The 22116-nt window shown below is 53.2% G+C and overlaps 1 protein-coding gene across 3 annotated transcripts; it reads right to left on the bottom strand.

Annotated features, from left to right (window-relative positions):
- Nucleotides 1–328: 328 nt before the first annotated feature.
- Nucleotides 329–20758, bottom strand: MICALL1 (MICAL like 1). Of its 3 annotated transcripts, none has more exons than XM_061450826.1 (16): nt 20560–20758; nt 14724–14772; nt 12689–12830; nt 11491–11594; nt 10635–10771; nt 8056–8612; nt 7502–7565; nt 6056–6441; nt 5261–5679; nt 4650–4784; nt 4218–4344; nt 3774–3864; nt 3351–3424; nt 2877–2991; nt 2498–2544; nt 329–2199 (listed from the first exon to the last, which is right to left on the bottom strand). In XM_061450826.1, the coding sequence occupies exons 1-16, from the start codon at nt 20703–20705 to the stop codon at nt 2078–2080; spliced, it is 2715 nt and encodes a 904-aa protein (XP_061306810.1). In that variant the 5' UTR covers nt 20706–20758; the 3' UTR covers nt 329–2077. The 3 variants fall into 3 exon arrangements, with proteins under 3 accessions (XP_061306810.1, XP_061306808.1, XP_061306811.1); XM_061450824.1 differs by having other exon boundaries at nt 5261–5739; XM_061450827.1 differs by lacking the exons at nt 7502–7565; nt 8056–8612 and having other exon boundaries at nt 5261–5739.
- Between the last annotated feature and the right edge of the window lie 1358 nt (nt 20759–22116).

The following is a 22116-nucleotide window of genomic DNA, read 5'->3' on the forward strand; positions in this document are numbered from 1 at the left end:
CCTGCTGTTCTTTGCTGCTGCAGGCTTGCTGTGGGTTTTTGTTCCTGAGAGCGCACCATGCAGAACAGTCACCCACTTCCCACAGAGCCTGGAAATGGCTGTTTGCTCACCTCATACATAGCCCGCCTCTGCCCTCTGGCAGGCTGACCATGATTGCCCTGCTATTCCTGTGTAAATCCCAGCATAAAATCCACCTTCCAATTTCTTTAAGATCCCATCCTCTGCCTCTTAGCAATACTCGTCAGCCATTTCCCAAAGCCAGGCAGCACACTCTGTCCCCGGGATAGCACAAGTGCACAAAGGAATCAGAAACCTAAGCTGCAACCAGTTTTTCAATCCAATGTTTCTTTTATTTCTGTTCAGGTGAATGGAAGTCACGGAGTTAGTACAGTATAATTCCCAAATCAATCCCCTGACTGGGCGCAGGGCCAAGGGGTGTCAGGCTGCAGCGATCCCGATGGCCTTTGGCAACAGTGACCTGACAGCAGGCTCTAAAGTGGGTTTGTTTCTCCTTAGAGAAGAATTGTGCTTTGGGATCTCCCCTCCCACTGTTCCTCATCAGCCTGCTGGGGTATGGCAAGAGTGGGATGGCATCACCAGTGCAGGGCTGAGCTTGCCACCTCCCACCCATGGGGGCTATGCTGGCACAGAGGAGGGGCTGGATCCCTCCTCAGGGAGGGATCCCTTTCCAGAATGCTATGGCAGCCACCTTGCAAGGCACTGCTCTGCTCTGAGAGCATTTTGGCTGAAGCCTGTTGGGTTTTGAAAAGGGACTGCAGCAGATTGCTTGGGGCTTGTTATGTCTGGTTTGCAAATGAGAAGGCATGATGAACCACTTGACCAACCAAGCACCCATGAAACTCAAGTTCAGACTGATCTGACAATTCAATAAATAACTCCTCGCCTTGGAGAAGGTGGGAAACAAAAATGGAAGGAGGAAGGGATGGCTGGAAGAACACTGCCCCCCATTCCCTCCTCCAATGTACACACACACACACAACAAATAAAATAAGGGGTTTAAAAAGTTTTCAGGTGGGTTTGAATTCATCTAGTAAAGGAGGTGTAAAAAACAACCAGCCCACCCCTGGACACTTTTAAAGCATACACAGATGAAGCTGGGTAAAGGTCAGTTGTGACTGTGCCTCTCTCCCCTCTCTCAAGGGTGACACTGGTGGGCAGGAGCACCAGCTTAGTGCCCCTTGCTGGCACTGTCTTGAGCTTTTCTGCCCCTGCCTGGAAAAGCAATGTTCCTCCCTCCCTCCATCCAACGGCAGCAACGGCAGCAGTGTTTAGCAGCAGTGTGGGGTAAGATGTCCTGAGTAGGGCGCGTGAGCTATGTCCTAGCAGCTGTACACCATCCCCTTGGGTCCTCTCAGCCCAGTAACGGAGCTCACCCAGCTCTGGAGCTCAAGGGAGGGGACAGCTCAAAATAAATAGGGCACCAGTTATGGTTTTGGCTGTGGCTCTAGAGCCTTGTGATGTGGGACTGTTTTCCTAACAGTTAAGTTTAGGTCAGTAAAACCCAAAGAATCCTGGCTCTAATGCCAGAGTTTTCTCCCGAAGTTAAAAACAGGACAGAAAGGGGACAAAAGCAGGCAGGCAGGCAGGGAGGGACAGGCAGGCCCAGTCCTTTCCTGGCTGAGGTCGGAGGCACATGGAACTGTCACAGTTAGAGCGGGAGAAGGGACAGGGGAGGGAGCAGTTAGTGCAAGTTTTCCCACAAACACGAAACTCCTTGGCTTGCTTCTCAGTTAATGACAAGAACACGCAATGGGGTAACGTATCCGAAAAGCAAATACGTTTTCTCCTCGCCTCCTTAGCAAGGCTTCACAGAGCGGGAATGGTCATGCTCCTCCACAGCCTTGGGAAAGGGAGTGCTTTGGTCAGAGTCCCTCACTCCAGGCAAAGGACTGGCATCTCTCCGGGCCAGCAGCTCCAGTGCCTGGGGAGGGAGCACGGGGAGAGGCGAGGGGAGAGGAGGGAGACAAGCCCCCTTCCTGGCAGGAATCCCAGCTAGCTGCAGGGAGGCCAGGGCAGTCGGGCAGCACAACCCTCCTGCTGCTGCTGTTCTCCTGCTCTAGCTTTTCTCCTTGGGTGACTTGCTCTTGGAGTCATGCTTGTTGCCCAGCAGCTTAAGCACCTTCATGGGCTTGAATTTGCCCTTCTTCTTGCTCTCGGTCTCTGTCTCCTTGTGAAATTCTGGGGTTGCAAAGGGAGGTTGTTATTGCAGGGTGCTGATGGTTGTACACACACACGCACAACAACAGGGGCAAGATAGCCATGAATGAAAGCCCTCCACTGCATACATACTTCATTCTGTGATAATAGGGGTGCGCAGCACAACTGTGCCCCAAATTTTAACAGCCCTGCAGGAACAGCTCCAGAGTCTACACAAAAGAGATTCTTTCCTGCACAGTTTCATCAATGGCTTGTGCTGCCCTTTGCTGGGGTCAGCAGTGAAAACATCGCTCCAAAGATCTTATCCAATGTTTCTTACCTTTCCTTTTAATCATGGCTTCCAACATTTTATCTTCCTCCTCTTCTCTGAAAGAAAGAATGGGAAAGAGGTCAGCAACTGAGCCCTGAAAACAGCTGCTCTATTGTTTGAGGCTAGAGAACCTCCTACTTCTAACTCATGGAGGGGCAGATCCATCACTGTCTTGTGAGCGTTTGCTAACAGCAGGATAAATCTGATGTGCTGCACATATTGCCCTGTCTTTCTCATACAAAGCATTCAAACAGACAAGGACTGGGAAGCCTGGGAAAGACATCAGCAATAGGGACATCTCAGGACACCCCCACAGGCTGCTCACATGGCACTGAATCAGACAGGCTGTGTTTTTCCCCCTCCCTCAGCCACCCCAGTCCTCACTCACCTCTGGCGGTCCTCATCCAGGCAGTTCACAATGGCATTCCTCTGCTCAATAATGGTCACCAGCTCCTGCATCAGCACCTTCTCCCTCCCTCGGTCCTCATCAGTCCAGTCCTTCTCTATGCAGCCAAACCCCAAGGAACAACAGGCAATTAAATGGCTGAAGGAGCTCTGAAATTCAGAGCTTTGGGGCAGAGATCTCCTAGCATGGTCCCCTGCTATCCTGCCATGTTGCAGGGCCGGTTGGGCTAGCAGTGTTATGTGGGAGAGCACTGCAGGCACCATCCCATGGGGATGAAAGAAGCATGTCCTTGCACAAGCCTGGGACATGCAATGAGATGGGACAGCGGCTCTAGAGGCAGCTGATAGCACTGGCATCCCTACAGATCTGTCACTCTTCACCTGAGGCCCACATAGACAGGGGAGATGATGTCCAGGGGTAAAATGGAGGTTAACTGCATCCAGAGTGATGCTTTACCTGGCTTGTTGAGGAGGCAACGCAGTTCGTACTCCACATCTGATTGCCGCTGCTCCAGATTCTGCTGCTTGAAGCTGCAAGGGAAGGAGTGCTGCCAGGCTCCAGAGAGGCAGAACACCATCCCAGAGCACAGGGTGAGCTTGGAAAGAGCCAATAAGATGGTGATCTTCTCCAACATAGCCAGAGAGTCAAGCAACAGCAAGACCAGCCCTGGCTGCTCAAGGCCTTCCTTGAAGAGATGCTGCAGGGGCTCTGGTGACTTGCAGTGGGTCAGTTCTGACAGTGTTTGGATAGATTTATCTGCTTGCACTCCTCCCCTCCCTTCTCCAGGTAAGGAGGCTGTGTCAGGCTCTCCCCTGGAAGTAGTTTCAGGAGGGCTGAGACAGGGTTCCCTCCAAAACATCTACCTCCCCACACACTTACATGTAGATGAGCTCTGATTCGTGGCGCACTAGCATGTGCTTCTCATGGATGAGCTTGAACCAGTCCACAAGCAGGCTGTCCTCTGGGCTGTCTGCCAAGCAAAAGGACAATTCAGAGCCATCCCCAGCCCTGCAGGATCCCACCACCCTGCAGCAGGCTGGGCTCTGTCCAGCCAGTGGAGGGGCACTAGAGCAAACCTGACCCAAGCCTCTTCCTGAGCCCCTGAGAGACCTTATCTCTTCTCCCACTGCTCCAGCCTCGGGACATCTCCATGTCCAGGGTCTGGCTGTGACCATTCCTTGCACCCAGCACAGCCCCTTCTGCTCTTCCAAACCCAGCATCAGCAGGGAGGGAGTCACAGCTCTGTCTCCTTGGCTGGACAGAGGGCAGTCCAAGGGTCCATCCTGCGCCATACCCACAGACAGCTCACCCTATCCCACATACCATTCTCAGCACTCCGAAGTTTTTCCTCCAAGGCCACCCCACGGTGCTCCAGCTGGTCCAGCTGCTGCTCAATGGCATCCATCTGCCCATAGATGTCTTCCTCAGGGATGTACTGATCTGTCTGCACCTGCCAAACCATAAGGCAGAGACTGCCATTATCACCCACATCCAGTTTCCAGTGGCAACCCAAAGGCTGATCAACACTAACAAGGGCAGGGGGACAAGAGAACATTCCACCTAGGCATGGATTTGAGATCCCCACCCCGCTCTGGATCAAAGGGAGACCATGGTGTTGCCATCAACACCATCCTACCCAGCCACGTGCTGCAACCCTATCCATACATGCATCAGCAGGGTGCATGTACACAGCTATGGCCCTGGGGTATAGCACAAAGCTGGCCTTCTCGCCCTGGTTCCCAAGAACCCTTTTACCTTGCGTTTGATCAGTGGGAAGCCATGACCTGGTGCAGGAGGACGTGCTGGCTTGGATCCCTTAGGAGGTTTCTTTGCAGAGGGGGAGGCAGCAGGCGATGGCTTTCGGTTGAAGGGGTTCTCCTTACAGGATGACTGGAGAGGGGGGGACAAAAGGAGGTAAGTGAGGGTCCAGTAAAGGGAAGGGATACAGCTTCCCAACAGCTGGGACTGAGTGGACAGGGCAGAAGCTCGGATTTGTCCTGCCCCACATCCTCCCAGAGGAGGAACACAGCACTCCACCAGCAGCCGAGCCATGGGGCAAAAACCAGCTGTGCTCCTCTTTGGCATCAGTTCCCCAGCATCTCCCTAACAAGCATGCTGAATTATTTTCCTTCATGGTTCCCCTCCTATTTGCTCTGAACACATGACATCCTGCCTCTTCTCTAGCACATCAGGCAGGCAGAGTAAGAGCAGAGCCACCATTTAGCAAGCACATGCCTGAGGCTTGCTTTCAGGGCATCACAAACCAAGCCTACCAAAGGGGCAAGCCTGGACTCATGATCCCCACTGGGTGATGGATGGGGAAGAAAAGCCCCCTGACCTGGATGAGAGGAAGGTCACCATCTCACCTTCAGCTGCGGCTTGGGTGAGGCAGGTGTCTTAGGGCTTCCAACACCCCCATCTGAAGCCAAGAGGATGGGTGTAGGGCTAGCCCCGGCTGGGGGCTTTGGGGGCTGCCGGCTGGGGCTGGTCTTTAAGCTGCTGGTGGAGACGCTCCTGCTGGCATGCAGGGTGCCGGGCTGCACCTCCCCGCTGATGCTGGCCAGCTCGCTGGAGAAGGAGAGGGAGGAGTTGGGGGAGACGCTGGCTGGGACAGCAGGGCTCTCGCTGGAGGAGACGCTGGCCAGCGGCGTGTCAGTGCTAGAGGTCTTGGTGGCCGTCGGCATGTGGACAGTGGGCTCGGAGGAACTTTTGGGCACCAAGGCCTCATCGGTGTCACCCAGCACCTTGGCTGAACTTTCGGAGTTGATGCTTTCAAGGCTGAGGGCTGGAGAGGGGGTGGAGGATGATGGCTCAGAATGTGACAGCCTGGAGATGGGGTGATGGGCTGCAAAGCAAAGGGAGAGCTCAGGGCGGAACAGGGGGGGAGGCAGGAGAGGAGGGTGGTATGTACTGGAGTGCAAAGGGAACCAATGCCTGTCTTCAGAGAAGACAGAAGGGACGTTCCAGCACAAAGGTCTTGTCTGCAAATGAGGTGTTCCAGTGGGTAGAGAGCACACGGCTAACACAAGTCCCAGCACAACCATCACTGCATAAAAGCCTGACCTGCCAGGGTGATGCAGAGGTGCCTGGGAAAGGAGGAGTCTCCAAGAGACTGCACAGGGGGCTGTGGAGGAGGCATAAGGGAGCAGGGGGAAGCTCACCTAGTGGGGAAGCACTGGGAGCTCGTGGAGCTGGCCGCTTTTTCATCTTTGGGCTGCTGGTGGGAGTGATGCCATACCAGGGGTGGAGAGGCCTGGCAGCAGCCTCGCTCTGTTCCTGCTCAGGCATGCTCTTTTGGGTGGCAGCGCTCTCCTCTTCTTCCTCATCATCCTCCTCAAAGGGGTTGTACGGTTTGGGCTCTATGGCATCAGGCCTGCTCTCCTCACTCCTGGCTTTCCCCACCTCCTCCCCATCCTCCTCCTCTGGAGTCCTACCCGGGGTCTCATGGCTGCTGCCTGGGGGAGGAGGGGGAGCTGGCTTCTTCTTGGGCTCTGCCTGCACCAAGGCCATCCATGGTGGGTCCTTGGCTCTCGCAGCAGCTCCAGCACTGGCAGAAGAGAAAGAGAGATTAAGGTGGCAAGAAGCAGAGGCAAGCTGGGATGGCGAGGCACAGGACAGGGACTTAGCCCTCGGGGGAAATGATGGCTGGAGCAGGATGTCTCCCATGCAGAAGCAGCTTTCTTGTCCAAGGCTGGCTCTAGTCTTCCCCAGACACAAAGGGTCTCATTCTCTCCAGGGTAGCCTATGGGCCTGAAGGAAGTACAGTTTGCCTGACTTGTCTGCTGGGCCCGGTGTTTTGGTTTCCAAACAGCAGCCTCTGAGGCTGAGCTTTATGGGCACAGTTGTTCTCCCCAACATTGTTCCTACACTCAATTCTGCTGCCCAGGCTGTGGATGGAGTGGGAGTTGAGATCAGGCACCTTCCCTCTGTGGTCATGCACCCCTCCTACATTTCAGAGGCTGTTTGTCACCTTATCGTCTGAGCATCCCAGGGATGGACTTCTCTTTGCTAACTCCCATGGCTAGAAGCACTGCTGCTCCTCTGGGTAGGCACAGCCCACAGCAAGCCCACACCATGGCTCAGTGAATCACTGCTCATCCGGAAAGCTGTCATCACTTGCCATGTGCACCAGCTCCTTGGCTGTTGCAAATGTGGGTGCTTGCGCAACCTCTGTCCCAAGAGCAGGCAGGAAGAAGCCAGCACCAGTGTGCTCCTGGGTGAGAGACCAGGAGGTGTAAAGGCTGCAGCCAGGCACTCACAACATCCCTGCATCGGACCTTTCCTGTGACAAACCCTCCAAAGGGCAGAAAAGTGCCCCCTTCTCAGCACCCACAAGCAGGACCATTTAAGAAGGCCCTTGGCAGCCTGCATGTGCCATAGAAACATCTTTCTGAAGGTCCAAACTCTCTACAAACCCTAAGAGACAGCAACTCTGGGAGGTATGCACAAGCACGGACAGCCTGACAGGGAAAGGACCTGATCATAGCCTACGTCCTCATAAAAGCAGGGGCTGATAGAGGTGGGAGAGGGGACCACAGCTGAGGTGTCCCTGTAGCCCCAACTTGCTACAGGGTTTTTGCATGTCGTCTGAGAACAGAAGGACGTACCGATCAGAGGAGCAGGGTCTCCCTCGGGGTTTTGGGACAGGGGGGCTGGGTTCAGGTACCCTACCTAGAAAGACACAGGGTCAGACTGTCACAACACCAAAAGGACATGAAGAGGTAAAAATCAATGAAGCACCTCTTACACATCTCCCCACGGGAGATTCCCACTCTCTGAAGAACTCCTGGTGCTTCTCCCACCATCGGTGCAGTCAGTCAAGTTAACCCCAAACATCCCCTTTGCCTTTTTCTCTCCAACCTATCCCAGGAACTGCACCTGGAGAATTGACATGCCCCTCTGTTCCCATACCTGCAAACTGCCCGAGGACTGCCACCTCCCCTCCACACTGGCAGCACCCCTGGACAAACATAAAAGAGCAGGCAGCCAAGAAATCTAGCATGCTCTCCCCACTATGGGGATGGCTGACAATCAAAGGCCTGGTGTCTAAGCCTGAGATTCATGTGGAGGCAAAAAGGTGTCAGGCTGCAGAGGAGTGAAACTCATCACACCTCAGCTGTTAGAGAGGTGAAGGTAACTCCTGCCACCACTGTGCTCTTACCATTCACCATGCCAGGCACACACTCGCTGCCCTCGCTCTGCAGAGTGGACCTGGGCCGAGGGACAGGGTGAGAGGTAGGGGAGAGGGCTGAGGCATCGGTGCTCCTCCTTGGGGCAGGGGTGGGCCGTGTGTCTCTGAGCCGTCCTTCCAGTGAGCTGGCTTTGTCCTGGGGGAGCGCTGTGGGCTTGCTGGGAAGGGGAGGTCTGGGCGGAGTTTGGGAGACGTGAGCAGGGGGCATCACTGCCTCCGCTTTGCCTGGTGTGCTGTGCTCCGCTGGGCTAGCTAGCCCCTCTGCAGGCACATGGGTCTCCGCCGTGCTCTCCAGGGAGTCACCATCACTCTTCCCCTCCTCTGCTCCTGTGGGGAAGCCATCCTCACCCGCACTGCTAGCCCCAGTTTCAGTTCTTAGCTCTGGCGACTGCCGGTCTGGGCTGGGCCTCCTCTCCACCTTCCCGCTCATGGCCAATTTACCACGATGCTGCGTGCAAACAAAAGTCCCTGCCTCTGACCCGGGCTTGTATGAGCCAGGGAGCAGCGTGCTGGAGCACTCCTTACACCTGCAATGAGAAGAGAGAGCCCCATGAGATGGGAGGCACCATCCTGTTCCTCAGGGAAGGCAATGCTCCTGGGCTGTGAAGTACTAAATCCTAGTGCAGTCTTGAGGAAGTCATTCAGGAAAGGAGAGGAACAGAGAAATGACCCCATGACACTGTATGAACCCATGGGGAGTTCTCAACTCAAATATTGTGCGCATTTGGGTTCCTCCTTTAACTCAGGAAGGACCGAATAGATGTGGAAGGGCAGCAGTTGGTGCTGAACTTGGAGACAGAACTACAAGATCACATGTGGCCCATAAGGGGGACAGGGATTAATCATTCGTGAAACAGGGAGTATCAACTGGAATTATGGAGCAGCTGGCTCAGAACCAACACAGGCTGGCTACGGGGCTGCCTTGTGGTGGGCAAGGGTCCTGGCTTGGTCTCACATTCACCATGCTGACCATGGACCCTACCACGGTTACAGCATTTGGCTGGAAGGATAAGGAAATAATGCAGTAGGGCTGTTCTTACACTCTGCCTTGCCTGTTGAAACCAGGCTAAATAGCTTCCTGTCCTTCACTGTCTGCCACACCTCCTCGGATCATCCACTCTTTCCCTGCTGAGCCTTTGAATCCTTCTGAATTAAACCCTCCAGGCACAAGTGTAATACCCAGTGCTGGCAACCAAGTCAGCCCTTTTCCACCTGGGAATGAAGGTGGATAACATCCATAAAAGAGAGCCAAGGGTAAGGGGCTGATCAAGCACTCCCATGAAAACCAAGCTTGTTCCTTCTTGGCGGAATACCTGCTGTTTGCAGCACGTGGCTACATTTCAAGCAGGTAATTTTGGTGAGGAATTCTGCTCAGGGTGCCCAGTTGACAGGGATTTCCTTTGACATCTAGAGCAGAAATGTGAGGACACAGGAGCTGTAGAGAAAAGGGGTATGATGAAATGAAGAGGTGGCAAGTTCAGACAAGGGCAGAAAGAGGTTTGTTCTTGTTTTTATCTCTGTCAACCCACAGAAAACACTGCCACAGGACATTTCCAACCAAGCAGCACCCATGAATGAGCAGGGGTGGGGATGTGTGTGTGGAATAAGAAGATCAGAAAAGCACAGAGAGGCAAAACACAAGGATCTTGCTGCTCAGTCTGAAGGGCCATGAGCTGTGCAAGGCAGAGGGGACACCTCTCCTATTCTTGACCATGAGTGATTTGCACCTGCAAAGCTCCTGCTTTTGCCCCAGATGCAGATGGAAAGCTTGATGGGCCCAGCTCAGCTCCCCTCCTTCAACATTGTTTCTATGACACATCTCTGGATGGCTTAGGCAGGTGAATGAGGCCTCCTGTATCTTCCCCGTAGTTCAGTATTTCTGTCCTCACATGCCAGCTGCCCACTTACCAATTCACATCCCATGGCCCACGTAAGAGATCTCATCCCTTCATCATCAGAGCAGGGAAAGCAAAGTGAAATGACTTCACGGGTGCTACAGGTAAGGACCTGCACCTAGGGAGTAACCACAGAGCTGCTGACGCCCAATCCCTCATTCCTCAGTTTGGTAACAAACTGCAGTTCCCCAGATGCTCCTCTGAGTGCTCAGCACCACCCCAGGCAGCGTGGGAGCCTGTCTATCCAGTTGAGGATATGGAGTGTAGGTAGAAGGAGGCCCTAGCTTAGACCTCACTGGAAAGTGGTGGTGGGAGGCAGGTGGTAAAGAGGCAGAGCATCCTGGTTTATGAAAGTGGGAGAAGCACCAGGGGCTGGGATCTCAAGTCACTGAAGTGGGAAAGTGCAAGAGAGCAGGGGAGACAAGCAGCACATAGCTGGATACAAGGGCCCACTCAGACCACTGGGACAGGGGGCTGGCAGGCAAAAAGACCCTCTCTAGTACCTCATGCACTGAGGTACTCTAGTACTCTCATGCACTGTTTTTGATGCTCCATGTTACCCAAGGACACAGACAAACAAAAAGACAGGGTGGCCACAGACCCCCAGTGTGCTGAGGAGAGTGTCCAACCCCTCCAGGCCTGGTCACAACATACCTAAAGCACTGGCGGTGGTAGAGCTTGCCCTCAGCCAGGTAGCGCTGGACCAGATGGACGTGCTGCTGGCAGGCTGCGCAGGTACTGCTGAGTGTGGTGCGCTGGGACCGTTCCAGCGGGTCCAAGGGACCATCGTCCTGAGACACACAATGCACGGGGAGATCAGGATGGGAGCCACAAGCTGCTCCCCAGCCCACTACTCCACCAGAACAGCTGTTCCTATACAAGGCCATTGCTGTGTGTTTGTGGCACAGTTCAGGGTCTGACCTCAGGGTCTGACAACGCAAAGAACAGCTGCCCCCAAATCCAGGCACACGCAGGCTGCCTCTTCCCAAATTAGAGGAGGCCACTCCAAAAAGTGCCTTGCCCCTATCTAGGGCTAAAGGACTGCGGAAGGGACCAATCTAAGCCCCAGGTGGCAGCAGGAACGTGCAAGAGGAAGCCCTTCTTTTCGGAAAATGTGCCATCCCAGACACCTGCTAAAACCTGAAATAAAGGGCCAAGAAAGAAAAAGCCATCTTTTCTGCTCTTCTAATCCCAAATTCCTGCTCTTTACTCATCTACAGCATCATCAACCCATAGGAAGAAGGGTACTTGTGCCCCGGAGTGGCTCAAGGCAATCTGGCACCAATCTGCCCAACCTTTTGACTGCCATGGATTTCAGTCCATTGATTTCTAGAGAGAAATCACTCTCTCAGCTGGGTCCTTCAAGGAACCAAAAACCCAAACACCCCTCCCACCCCAAATACACAGCCCCTACAAAGATCGATCCCACTGCGACAGGCTCTCATCTCCTCATCCGCACAGCAGGGAGCACCACTGCCTCAGGCTGGTTTTGAATCAAGAAATTAGGTACCTGTGGTGCTGGGGGACTCTCAACTGCAGCCACGGACTTCTTGTGGGACAGCAGAGGAGGAGAGGAGTCAGCAGCTGGGCGCTTCATAGGCGGAGGAACGCTGGCTGGAGGCAGAAGGCAAAGGAGGATCAGGCACGGAGAGGAGCAGTGACTCACACCGCCCATGGCAGGGAAGGGGAGGGGGAAAGAAAAATATCATCGAGCCTTGTGACATAGGACAGGACTTGCCACTCCCAGCACTTCAGAGCCTATTCTAGGTGGAAGAGACAAACACAATCTAATAATGGGTCAGCTGTGAGGCTGCCAGAGAGGCTGGCCCTGCTGTAGATCCCCTTCTGTGGACCAGGGATACCAGCCTCTCACTGCGATTTTATTTACATCAAATGCTGCTTGGCTTCCTCATAACCAACTCCCTAAGCAACGCTTAAAGCCCAGAGCATCTCGGGTAGCTGCTGCTGTGTTGTTGTGACTCAATGGGCCCCAGGGCTTCCAGGCTGTCAGCACGGCTGCAAGCATCTCCTGCCCATCAGGGCTGGCACTCACACACCAGTCCCCCCCCGGCCTTGGCTGGAGGCCAGCATCCCTGAAGAAGTACATATGCATGGAAGAGATTTATCTGATGCTGTGGCTCAAAAGCAGAGCAGAGGAGACCTGAAGCCCTCATCTCCACCCAGGAGGGTTGCCCTGGAAGAGGTGTCTGAGAGCAAGACTTAAATCAGTTTGCAGTTGCAAGAGCAGATCAGCTAATCTGACACACTCAACCCTGGTTCCCCTCCCTCTGTCCTCTGGTCCTTTCACACTTACAGATGTGATAAAATTTGGCTGCAGTAGGCGGGTTGCCTATCAAGCCTTCTCTCATTTTAATGGGTTAAGGCAGATCACAAAGGGGTCTGATGAGCATCACAGGCAGTGACCCAACCCAGTGGATTGCAGGGGGTGGATTAACCAGGCATTCCTCCTTCCACAGCCTGAGCTGTTAAATCACTCCCCAGCTCTTGTGAAATCTCACCCCACTCTACTCCCTGTTCTGGGCTTTCCTCACTGGCACCAGCAAGATCCACGAGAGGCAGGTACTCTCAAACTCACAAACACACACAGCTCCCATTTGCCATAGCAAGGAGGAAGCACAATGTAATACTAGGTTTCCTGTACTCAAGCAGGGGCAAACTGGAAGCCAGAGGGGTAGGAGGACACTCACCTTGGCTGGGGTTGTTGAAATGGTTGTAATACTGAGACACGTAAGTCATGATGCTGAGGCAGTCAGGGACTTTCATGGAGACCATGTCATTGGGATCTAGCAGGGCTGGGATGCCCAGCTCCCGCTCTGCCAATTCAAAGGCCTGCAGAAGCAGCAGAGAGAGGCATTAAGGAGAGAAAAACTGATGCTCTCTGAAAAATAACAGAGAAATCAAATTGTAAGGGCCCTAGGAAGGTTAAGTAATAAGTCTATGACATCCCTCAGGGACCAAGAATCCCAGACATGCTGCTTGATTGGAAAGGGGGCAACAGAAGCAAGGGAGTAAGCTGCTGCAGCTGCCCTTTCTTGCAAGGCATTTCAGCTGCCTGTGCCCCTGCAATGCCCACCTGAAGGGTCCTGGCATTTGGCTGCTGCATTGAGACAGGGAGGGTAAATTTCAGGAAGTCTCAGTTTTCACTGGAAAAAATGCCAAACCAGTATTTCTTCAACCCATGAAAGTGGCATGCCACCAGTGCCCTCATGAAAGACCCCAGCAGAGCCTTGGCTGGCACTATGAAGGGCTGGCAGATACTTGCAGTGACACAGCCAAACACCAGCTCTACTGAGGAGTGTCCCCAGCCATTCAAATGCTCACCCCACAAAAGCACTGACTCTGCCCATCCTTTCATGCTCTGGGGTGCTACATCTTTCCCTTTCCCTCTCACAGTTAACACAGCCACTCCGGCTCAACAGCCAGCAGCCTGCTGCTTGCCCAGCTTGAAGGGCTACTTCAGGAATTTTCTATGTCTCAGCAAGTAGAAATGACAAGGACATTGTGATAAGAAGCACACAGCTCCTACAAGTGCATACATGGGTACTTGAAAGGAAGGTGTGAAGGAGGAAAATAGCTGTTTGAGAGCTCTCCGCTTAGCGGTGCATGGATAACTGGCTGTATGCTGGCCATCCTGCTGTTGTGCCAAGGGCAGTATATCCACACTGATGTCCAAGGAGGAGGATATGTGAGACTATGGCAGGGATTGAAGAGAAAGCAAGGCAGGAGGGGATGAGAGAGGTGTGGGCACTGAATTGTGAGGTACCAGGTGCAGCGTGTGCATAAAGACTGAAGGTGCCTGGTCTCTGGGGCACAGGGTGCTATGCAGGGTTTGGGATCTAAAGAAAAGAAACAGAAATAAATGAAAATGGGTATTTGCGTGAACTGGGGATACAAAATGTCCCCTATGGACAGCCAGCTATGCTCAGTCTGGCTTTAAGCTGGTTCTCTGGACTAAAAGCCTTGCTGAACATGAGAATGCAAGCAGCAAGGAGAGACCCCAGCTTAGGGGTTACTAACAGGACAAGAAACCCATTGTGTGGCTCCTGAATGGGAAAAGATTGCTGCTAATGGCTGAGAGGGGCCAACTGGTCTAGGAAAGGCCACGGCCAAGACACAACTGGAGAGTCCTAATCCTAAAACCTCAGATGACCTAGCTCAATTCCTCTTGGGAAGGTGATGGCCCAAGTCTCTCCATGGACTATCAGATGGAGCCTGCAGCAATCAGATTTTTCAGCAAAAAACAACAACAACCAAACAAGGCTACCGCTAGCCCTCGGAGCTGGGCATCTCCCCATTCCCCACTGCCTGCTTGTGCTCTTGGCTCTAGCTGTCCCAACCAGGAGGGGAACATTGCAGACCAGCATAGGTCCAGCATGACCTTCCCCTCTGTTTACACCTGGAGTAAAACTAACTTCCTGCTTCCATTGCCTGCAAGTCTGGAACAGCTGATGTCAAGAAGATGTTGCACCATTTAAGCTTCACCTGAGGTGTTGTCTTGGCAACTATCAGGATAACCGTCTTATCTTCTCTGCAGTACAGGCTGGAAGCTGATGTTTCACATTCCCTTGTGTTTCCACAGAAGCTCTTGCCTGTTACTTCACATACAGATTTTTTTTCCTTACACCCTCACCACTGTCACAAAGTCCTCCCACACTCCATGACCTCCATCAAGTCATTCTCATGTCCCTTCCTCCTTCCATGAACTGCATAACAGGGACTTACCAAGCGGTTATTCTCATAGACATCATCCTTGGAGAGAGAATCGAAGTCTCTGAAATGAGAAAGCACAAAAAAGTCACATGAGATGCAGAGGAAAAGGGCTCCAATGCCAACCACACACAGGTTCTCTGGACAGCCAACCTTACAACTCAACATGTAAGACCCTAGATAAACAAAACCCTGGCAAAGCACATCTTTGGGTTGTAAAGGGATAAAGAAACCAAAGGGAAATTGCAATTAAAAAACAGAAAGCAAGTCCCAAATGGGTGGTGACCAGGAAATTAAAATGTCATTCTGGTCTCTCTTTACCCACTTGCGATTAAAGCTGCAGAAATACCAGGGCCACATTCCGATGAGCACCAGGCACCGCTGCAGTGAAGGGTGCACGGCATCACCCCAAACTTGCCCCTCCAAGGCCTCAGGCACAACAGCAGGAGAAGGATGGGGAAGCAGATTCCCCCACCTCAAGACAAAGAGTTGCCTGTGCTAGATCTCTCCCTCCTACAAGGCTCCTTAGATAAACCTCCCTGCACTACCTTAGGGGGTTTGAGGTCAGCCCAGGATTTGGGGTGACACAAGAGGTCTTCAGCTGTGCTCTGTCCTCGCTTGCTCCCCAACACTCTTAGTACATGGCAAACTGCCTGTGGCCACAGCCTTTTCAGCAAGGCAGCTTGGGGTTCCACAGAGAGGAGCCCCAGAAGTTCCCAACCCGGGCACGTTGTGGCATCACTTCAGCCCCTGGATGTCTTCAGGGGATCATATCAGCCTGGCCACGGAGATTGATCAGCTGCCTTCATCAGAGGAGCAAAGGGAAGCAGGTTAAAGCAATCTGCAGGTTTTCAACAGAGGGGGAGAAATACAGGAAGGAGTTAGTTATGCCTTCTGCATGTGTGCGTGGGTATAATGTGTGAAAACAGCATCATGCTAAACTGATTACAGCCCCTTCCTGCCAAGGATCTCAGCTTTGTTACCAAAAAAACCTCCTCATGCAGCAGCTTGGTGTGACTGCAAACTGGATGCACAGAGGAGGACATAGCCCTAAGAGGTTTTGGGTCAGGCAAAGCCACCCCAATGGCCCAGAGAGACATGCAAAAGACAGACTGATGCAGAGGGACGATTCAGATTCAAGGTGGGGAATGTATCCCTCACCCCAACTGTGGTGAGCAGGAACTGCGTGAGACAATGAATCTTCATCCATGTACTCGCAGGGAAGGGCTGCGGGAGCCTCTCTTGCTCCATCCCCCTTTGGATTTTACTGCCTTTTCCTGTAACAGCAATTCAGCGCGCCCCGGCTCCGCACTGCAGGGCAATCAGCCTCTTCTTGAAGCCCCTCATGTGCCTTTCCCAGCACTGCAGAGGAAGCCCAGGATGAGCTCAGGAAGATTTCCCAGCTGCCTGCACCACCATAAAACTACACTTCCTCCGTTCAAAGAGGCTGCTGGCGCAGTTTCCTCCCAGACAGATGAAACTGCAGCCGCTTGCTGCTGCGGGAGCAGATGCAGTGGACAGGCAGAAGATGGGCTGGATGTTCAACTCTGTGTCAAGCGCCCTTCTGACAGCTCATGCAAATGCATGCACAGAACACAGCCTCTTCAACATACCACAACTTTTTCCTCTCTACACACTGGTGAGAAAAGGCTTCAAGCTGCAGCCTTTGCTTTGATGTTAAAACTACTGCCTTCTTTATATTTATGACTAGTTTCCACTGGGAGAGGTTTTTTCCCTAAGTCATTTTTTATTCCCTAGAGAACTCCTTTAACCTTGCTGCATTTTTTTGTATGCTGTTGGTTTGGTTGTGGGTTGTTTTTTTTTACCTTTTAAAGAAAATACCAGGTTGGGAACACAGGAGAAGCGATGACAGCTAAGTTATATATCAACTGCCTTCTAAACATTCATGACCTTCATTTGGAATACCCTCATTTTCAGCACATGGGAGTGATACAGCTGGAAGCTTGAATACTCCTTGGTGGCCTGGGCTGAGAGAGTATTTTTTGACAGATGAAACATCATGTCCGTTTCACTCTGCCCAGCAAACTAAAGCTGTTTTAGTAAACCAAAGCAATTCTGCCTGGGAAAGCAGATGCCAGCAGAGAGGACGTGAAGCTCAAAAGGTAATGGAGGGGGGGCTACCAAGCAGCAAGGGAATAAAGTTTTCCACTAACGTAGGATTGCAGGCTCTCAGCTTTTACCCAAGACGCTGAAGTCCATCAGTATAAGCCCTGAGGCATCACAGCGTATTCAGTTCCTCTCTGCTGCATTTCCCAGCTCCCGCTCCAAACAAGCCAAGCAGGACTGCACTGATCTCCACCACTCCTGATATGAACACTCCCTCATGGTGCTCTGTTGCGTGACATCCCTGCGGCTCTGGGTATGCCCCCTGTACTGACATGCAAGGAGCATGGCTTCTCAGGCAGGGGGGAAAGTCACTCCAGATGTACCCCTCCCCTCCACATGTGGATGTATCACATTATTTCCTTGCCCTGATCTCAGCAGCCTTTCATCCAGCCCCGCTCACGCTCCTCTCCTGACAACATACCAGTCCAAGGGATTAGATGTAAGAATAGACAAGAATCTGGCTGTCCCAGTTAAACAACTGTCTTGACTCAGCAAAGCCCAGCATCGTAGCATATCCTGGAGTAATATTTCCACGCAAATAACATCCCAAGCTTTTACCTAATTAGATACATGCAGAGCCACTAAGCACTCTGGGGTTTCGGGCAGCTGCCAGTGAGCACAGCAGACCCAGGGAAGGGGGAAGGGTACAGCTAAAACCAGAGCTAATTCCTGGATTCCTCAAATATAAATAATAACGGCAGTGCTGCATAATAGGACCTTCAGCTTTCCAGCTCTTGCAGGGAAACGCAGGCAGTACTTGGGAAGGAACAAATGAGATTTGTGATCCAGCCTGTAACCGAACCCACAGCTCTCATATCTTTTCCTCAAGTCTGCATCTCTTTCAGCACTTGAAAGGCACATGCCATGTTCTCTCAGACTCTCACCCCTGAATGCCAAGAACATTCCCTGAGCTTTGGGGAGGCGGCGCTGCTTGGGACGCTGAAAGATGATTTCTGCCTCACTAAGCTGCAGTAAATGCCTTGTAAACACTCATTTAATGCTTCAGATTTCTGGAGCACTGAGCAAACAAACATTAATCCCCACAGTCCACTATCAGGTTGGCCTGGATGCTCCCAGCTCAACTGACAAGGGAAAAAGAAGAGATTAAATGTCTCGCCTTGAGATCACACAGCCAGCAGTGCAGCCAGAGGATAAATCCAGGTTTCCCATTTCCCTGATTAGAACAGTGACACAGTGAATTCAAGTGAGGTGTGTACAGGAGCAGAGCTCGACTTTCAGCTTCATGGTTCAACACACAGGGAACACACCTCATCCATGGTGGTCAGTTCAAGACATCTTTAGCTGGATTCAGTAGACACTGAGCACATCCAGTCTACTTCTTTCAAAGAATTCCCAAATGCCCTAGTGTTTCCAAGAGCTCTGCAGGAGCTGCTCTGAAGCTCACCAGGAGAGCATCCCTCTGATACCAGATGCTTTACCCCAAGATGACTGTATTCAAATCAAGGGTCACACAGAAAATTGTCCTCAGCCTCACTTACCCACATAGCCTTCCACAACAGCCTCTTCCCCAGTGTGTCACATACCAGCACAGCCAAACGGGGGCACCTGGACAGGGTCAGACAACCGGGACACACCAACAGCCACCACAGCAGCAAAAGAAAGCCTGGAGGATCAGGGTGCCAGAGCAATGGTGCCACACAGGTAGAGGAAAGAGCTCCAGCTCAGCTCCTGTGTGGATATAAGCTGCTCCCCTCTGCAACCCAAGGGAAAGCCAGCAGGAAGCAGGAAGGCTGAAGTTCTGTACTCAGCTGCTTTGGGGAGCAGCATGGCCACCTCACATGGGCCAGAGGAAGACCACACAGGTCAGAAGTGCACTCACAGACCCCTGCCAAGTGCTATTACTGGGCTGACTGAAAGCACTTTAGAAGAAAAGAAGGGCAATCACTTTTCCTCTGCAGCCAGATTTACTGCCTCTGATCTGATCTACCCACTTCCAAATTGGGACAGGCTGAAGAAGCTGGAATCAGATGAAATGATGCTGCTCTCCTGCTCACCCTCTGAAAATTCCTCGACAGCGTGCCATGTCCTTGTAAGGTCCTGGGCTTTGTCTCTACAATGTAACAGAGGACCTGTGAAGTCAGGACATCAGTTAGGACATGTGCCAGGAGCAGATTAAAGCCCACTGACAACTTAAGAGCAGTGGCTGCTGCCTAATGGGATGGTAAATATGATTAATGTGAAAGCATCAGGTGGTTTTAGTGGTGTTTATTGTAAGCTTTCGCTGAAAAGCTTTTCACTTCCCAGTTACTGTGCCACTTACATTAAGGAAATTCAGAAACACAGTAATTGTAAGTGCTCCTGTCCTTAATTTGCCTCTTCCCCTCCAACAGCTGGTCAAAGCAAGCCCCAACCCAGGAGCTGCTGGGACACAAGGGCATGCAGCTCCCTCAAGATCCAGAGTGATGCAAAGCCATCATACAGTTCAGCTCTTGGTGGTTCCTGAATGCCTCACTGAGGGTTTTGTGGCAGCCACCTGTAACACAGCAGTTTGGTTCCTAGCCTACCTGTTCAGTTTCTGCTTGTAAGAAGACAGGCTGGTTTCACCCTCTCACAGACACTGCAGCTCCTCAGCAGAGTCACTGTCAACCCTCTGCCTGTGAGAGGTTGCTGCTGTGACAAAAGGCCATCCCCGGGGTCAACTCAGAGAGAAGGATTTGGTCAGTTCGGGCAACCTCAGAGGAAGAGCCAGCAGTCCTGGAGCAGGACGTGACAGGGGACACACTCCCAGCCTTTGCTGACAGGTGAGGAGTGCGTGCACGCTGGAGGCAAGGCAAAGTGGAGCAATGCCTACCTGCATTGCAAGGGCTACCAAAGACTGGAGCAGACAGGAGGCGGGTCCCCAGCAGCGCTGGGCCAGGCACGGTTATGGCAGCAGGTCGGGGTAGATTCCTTCCAGCAGCTCAGCCAGTTTCTCCAGCCTGACACCATGCCCTCAAGCAATCCCAAACGCACCAGCTGCCTCCTGAAACTCACATTCCCCCTCAGAGCCACCCTTCGAAAGGGGGACTGATGGAGGAAACTCAACTCGGAGCCATTTGCTGGGGGAGGCTAGCAAGGCTCGATATCCCTGCTGGCATTTGCTACCTCCAGCTTTCACTGCGGTACCCACAGAAAACAAGCTGGAAGGGAATGCAAGAAGCAACCTGGTCCAGGGCTCTGCATGTTTCAGAGTGACTGCCTAAGGCAGCTGGGAATATCCCTACGCCAGGCAAGCCTCTGGTCCTTGGGAAGTGGGAATGCCCACCTCTCACAGGGGCACTCAGCTGCAGGCACCGCTCCCAGCTGGGTGCATGGACCTAGCCCACCTCCGCACTCTCCCCAGCCTTAAGCTACACGACTCTGCTAACCCTGACCTTGACGGGTCTGTGAGACCAGGTCAGCGAGTCGCTCTCAGAAGCACAGCACGCTTCATCCCGGTACCAACTGACTTCGGGAAGCAACGGAGACCTGCTGCGCTCCCTGCCCCTGACCCCCCACATCCATGCACATGGAGCCTCAGTCCCTCCCTGCCAGATAGCCTGGAGCCACTTCCACCGGCGCCTCCGCCTCCCCAGCTCCCTGCCCAGGGAGCCCCGACCCAGCTCCTCCAGCCCCACCTCTCCTCCAGCCACCAAAGACCGCGGGCCGGAGCCGGGCCCCGCGGCACCACGTCCGTGGCCAGGCCGGTGCGGCGCGGCCTGCACCGCGGCCGCTGCACACTCACAGGAGGTCGGGCCGGTGCCGGTGCAGGATGGCGCAGAAGGCCAGGCCGTCGCGGAAGGAGGAGCTGAGGTCGCGGATGTCCACGCCGCGGTACCCCTCGCACTGCCGGCGGCACCAAGCTTGCAGGGCGCCCCGCGGGCCCGACATGGGGGCGGCCGCTACCACTGCCGCCGCCGCCGCCACCGGGAGCACAGGGGCGGGGCCGGTGGGCGGTACTTGACCGGGTGGGCGGGGCTTGTCGATGGGGGCGGGATCTGGAGTCCTGGGGCACGTGGCGGCCGGTGCCCACTCCTGTTCCCGGTGCCTGCCCCCATCCACCGGGAAGGGAGGAGCTCTGCGGGCTCTCCCCTGAGAGGAGGGAAGGGCTGGGAAAGGAGTGCTAGAGTTAGAGGGGAGAAACATGGGAGGGAAGGGGATGGAGCGGTCCCCCAGGAAGGGGGAATCCCAGGGTAATTCCTGCTTCCAAGTTAGGGCAGGAGGCTGGGCAGAGGTATTCGCTCCACTGCTCTTCCCAGCTCAGGGAAGGCTCAGATAAAAGCCCTGAACAAAAGTTGCAGCCTGTATTTTTCCACACAGTCCCTGAGGATTCCAAGAGGGAACTGAAAACAGTTGGGACTGAATTCAAGCTTAACTTCAGCTAAAGAACAAAAGCACCAGGCAACCTCATTTCTGGATCTTCTTCGGGCTCATCCATAAGGCTACTCCAGGAGCAAGCAGCCCTAGAGACACAAGGCACACCAGCAGAGGACATGGAAACATAAGGCAGCAGAGTACGGGTGGGGTGTAGGTGACTCCCAGGGTAGGCTCCGTGCCAGGAAGGGCTTTGAAGATGGGGATACTTGGAGTTGCCAGCAGCACTTCACAGGAAGCCCTGAAGAAGTAGAGGAAGAGCGCGATACAATCTCAGGAACCCACGACATGGAGGAGATGGATTGTCCCAGGATCTGGCTTGCACGCTCAGTGTGATGGTCTGACAAGGGCAGGGGGAAGCATGCTATTAAACTTCATTTTGCTGCACACTGTGTTTTTTAGGCAAAGGTGGGCAATGGCTACCTCTGAAAGACCAATCCGTCACACTGGTGTTGAGCTTACTGCTCCAGCGCCAAGTCAGCAAGAGTGCCCTTTCTGCATTTATTCATTTTTAATGGGATGTGTATTCCTTCTCCAGTCAGACCTCACACTTAGCACTCCCTTTCCTCTATTGCACTGTTACATTCTATTGCCCTATTGCCCCATGGCCCCAGAGCTTTAACAAGGGAAAACCAAATTCTGTCTGAATGGCTTCCGCAGCCTCCCCCTTCAGTGCCCAAAATAAGCTGTGGTGTAAATCACAAGAAAAACTACTATGTAGGGAAAAAGGAAATGAAGCATTGTCTTGGGTTTGTAATGACCAAGCTGGCTGCTCAGCGTCCCCCAGACCTGCCTGACAGCATCTTCCTGATGTATCTTAAGGGAGAGCTGGATCAGGGATGTTTTCTTCACTGTCTTTTCCAGGGTACATAATCATACTCACCCCCTTCACAACTATAGGTCAGACACAGAGCAGATAACCCTGTGC

This window comes from Pezoporus flaviventris, unplaced genomic scaffold, assembly GCF_033815535.1.
Source record: "Pezoporus flaviventris isolate CSIRO_AGI_PZ_B2104156 unplaced genomic scaffold, CSIRO_AGI_Pfla_v1 ptg000011l, whole genome shotgun sequence".
NCBI classification, from domain to species: domain Eukaryota; kingdom Metazoa; phylum Chordata; class Aves; order Psittaciformes; family Psittacidae; genus Pezoporus; species Pezoporus flaviventris.

Excerpts from the sequence above, each read along its gene's own strand:
- MICALL1 (XM_061450824.1), bottom strand. The coding sequence starts at position 20,705 with ATGTCGGGCCCGCGGGGCGCCCTGCAAGCTTGGTGCCGCCGGCAGTGC. Across the intron at positions 6,442-7,501 it reads AGACCCTGCTCCTCTGATCG|TGCTGGAGCTGCTGCGAGAG; the intron begins GTACGTCCTTCT and ends CTCTTCTGCCAG. Across the intron at positions 2,545-2,876 it reads CTGGATGAGGACCGCCAGAG|AGAAGAGGAGGAAGATAAAA; the intron begins GTGAGTGAGGAC and ends TCTTTCTTTCAG.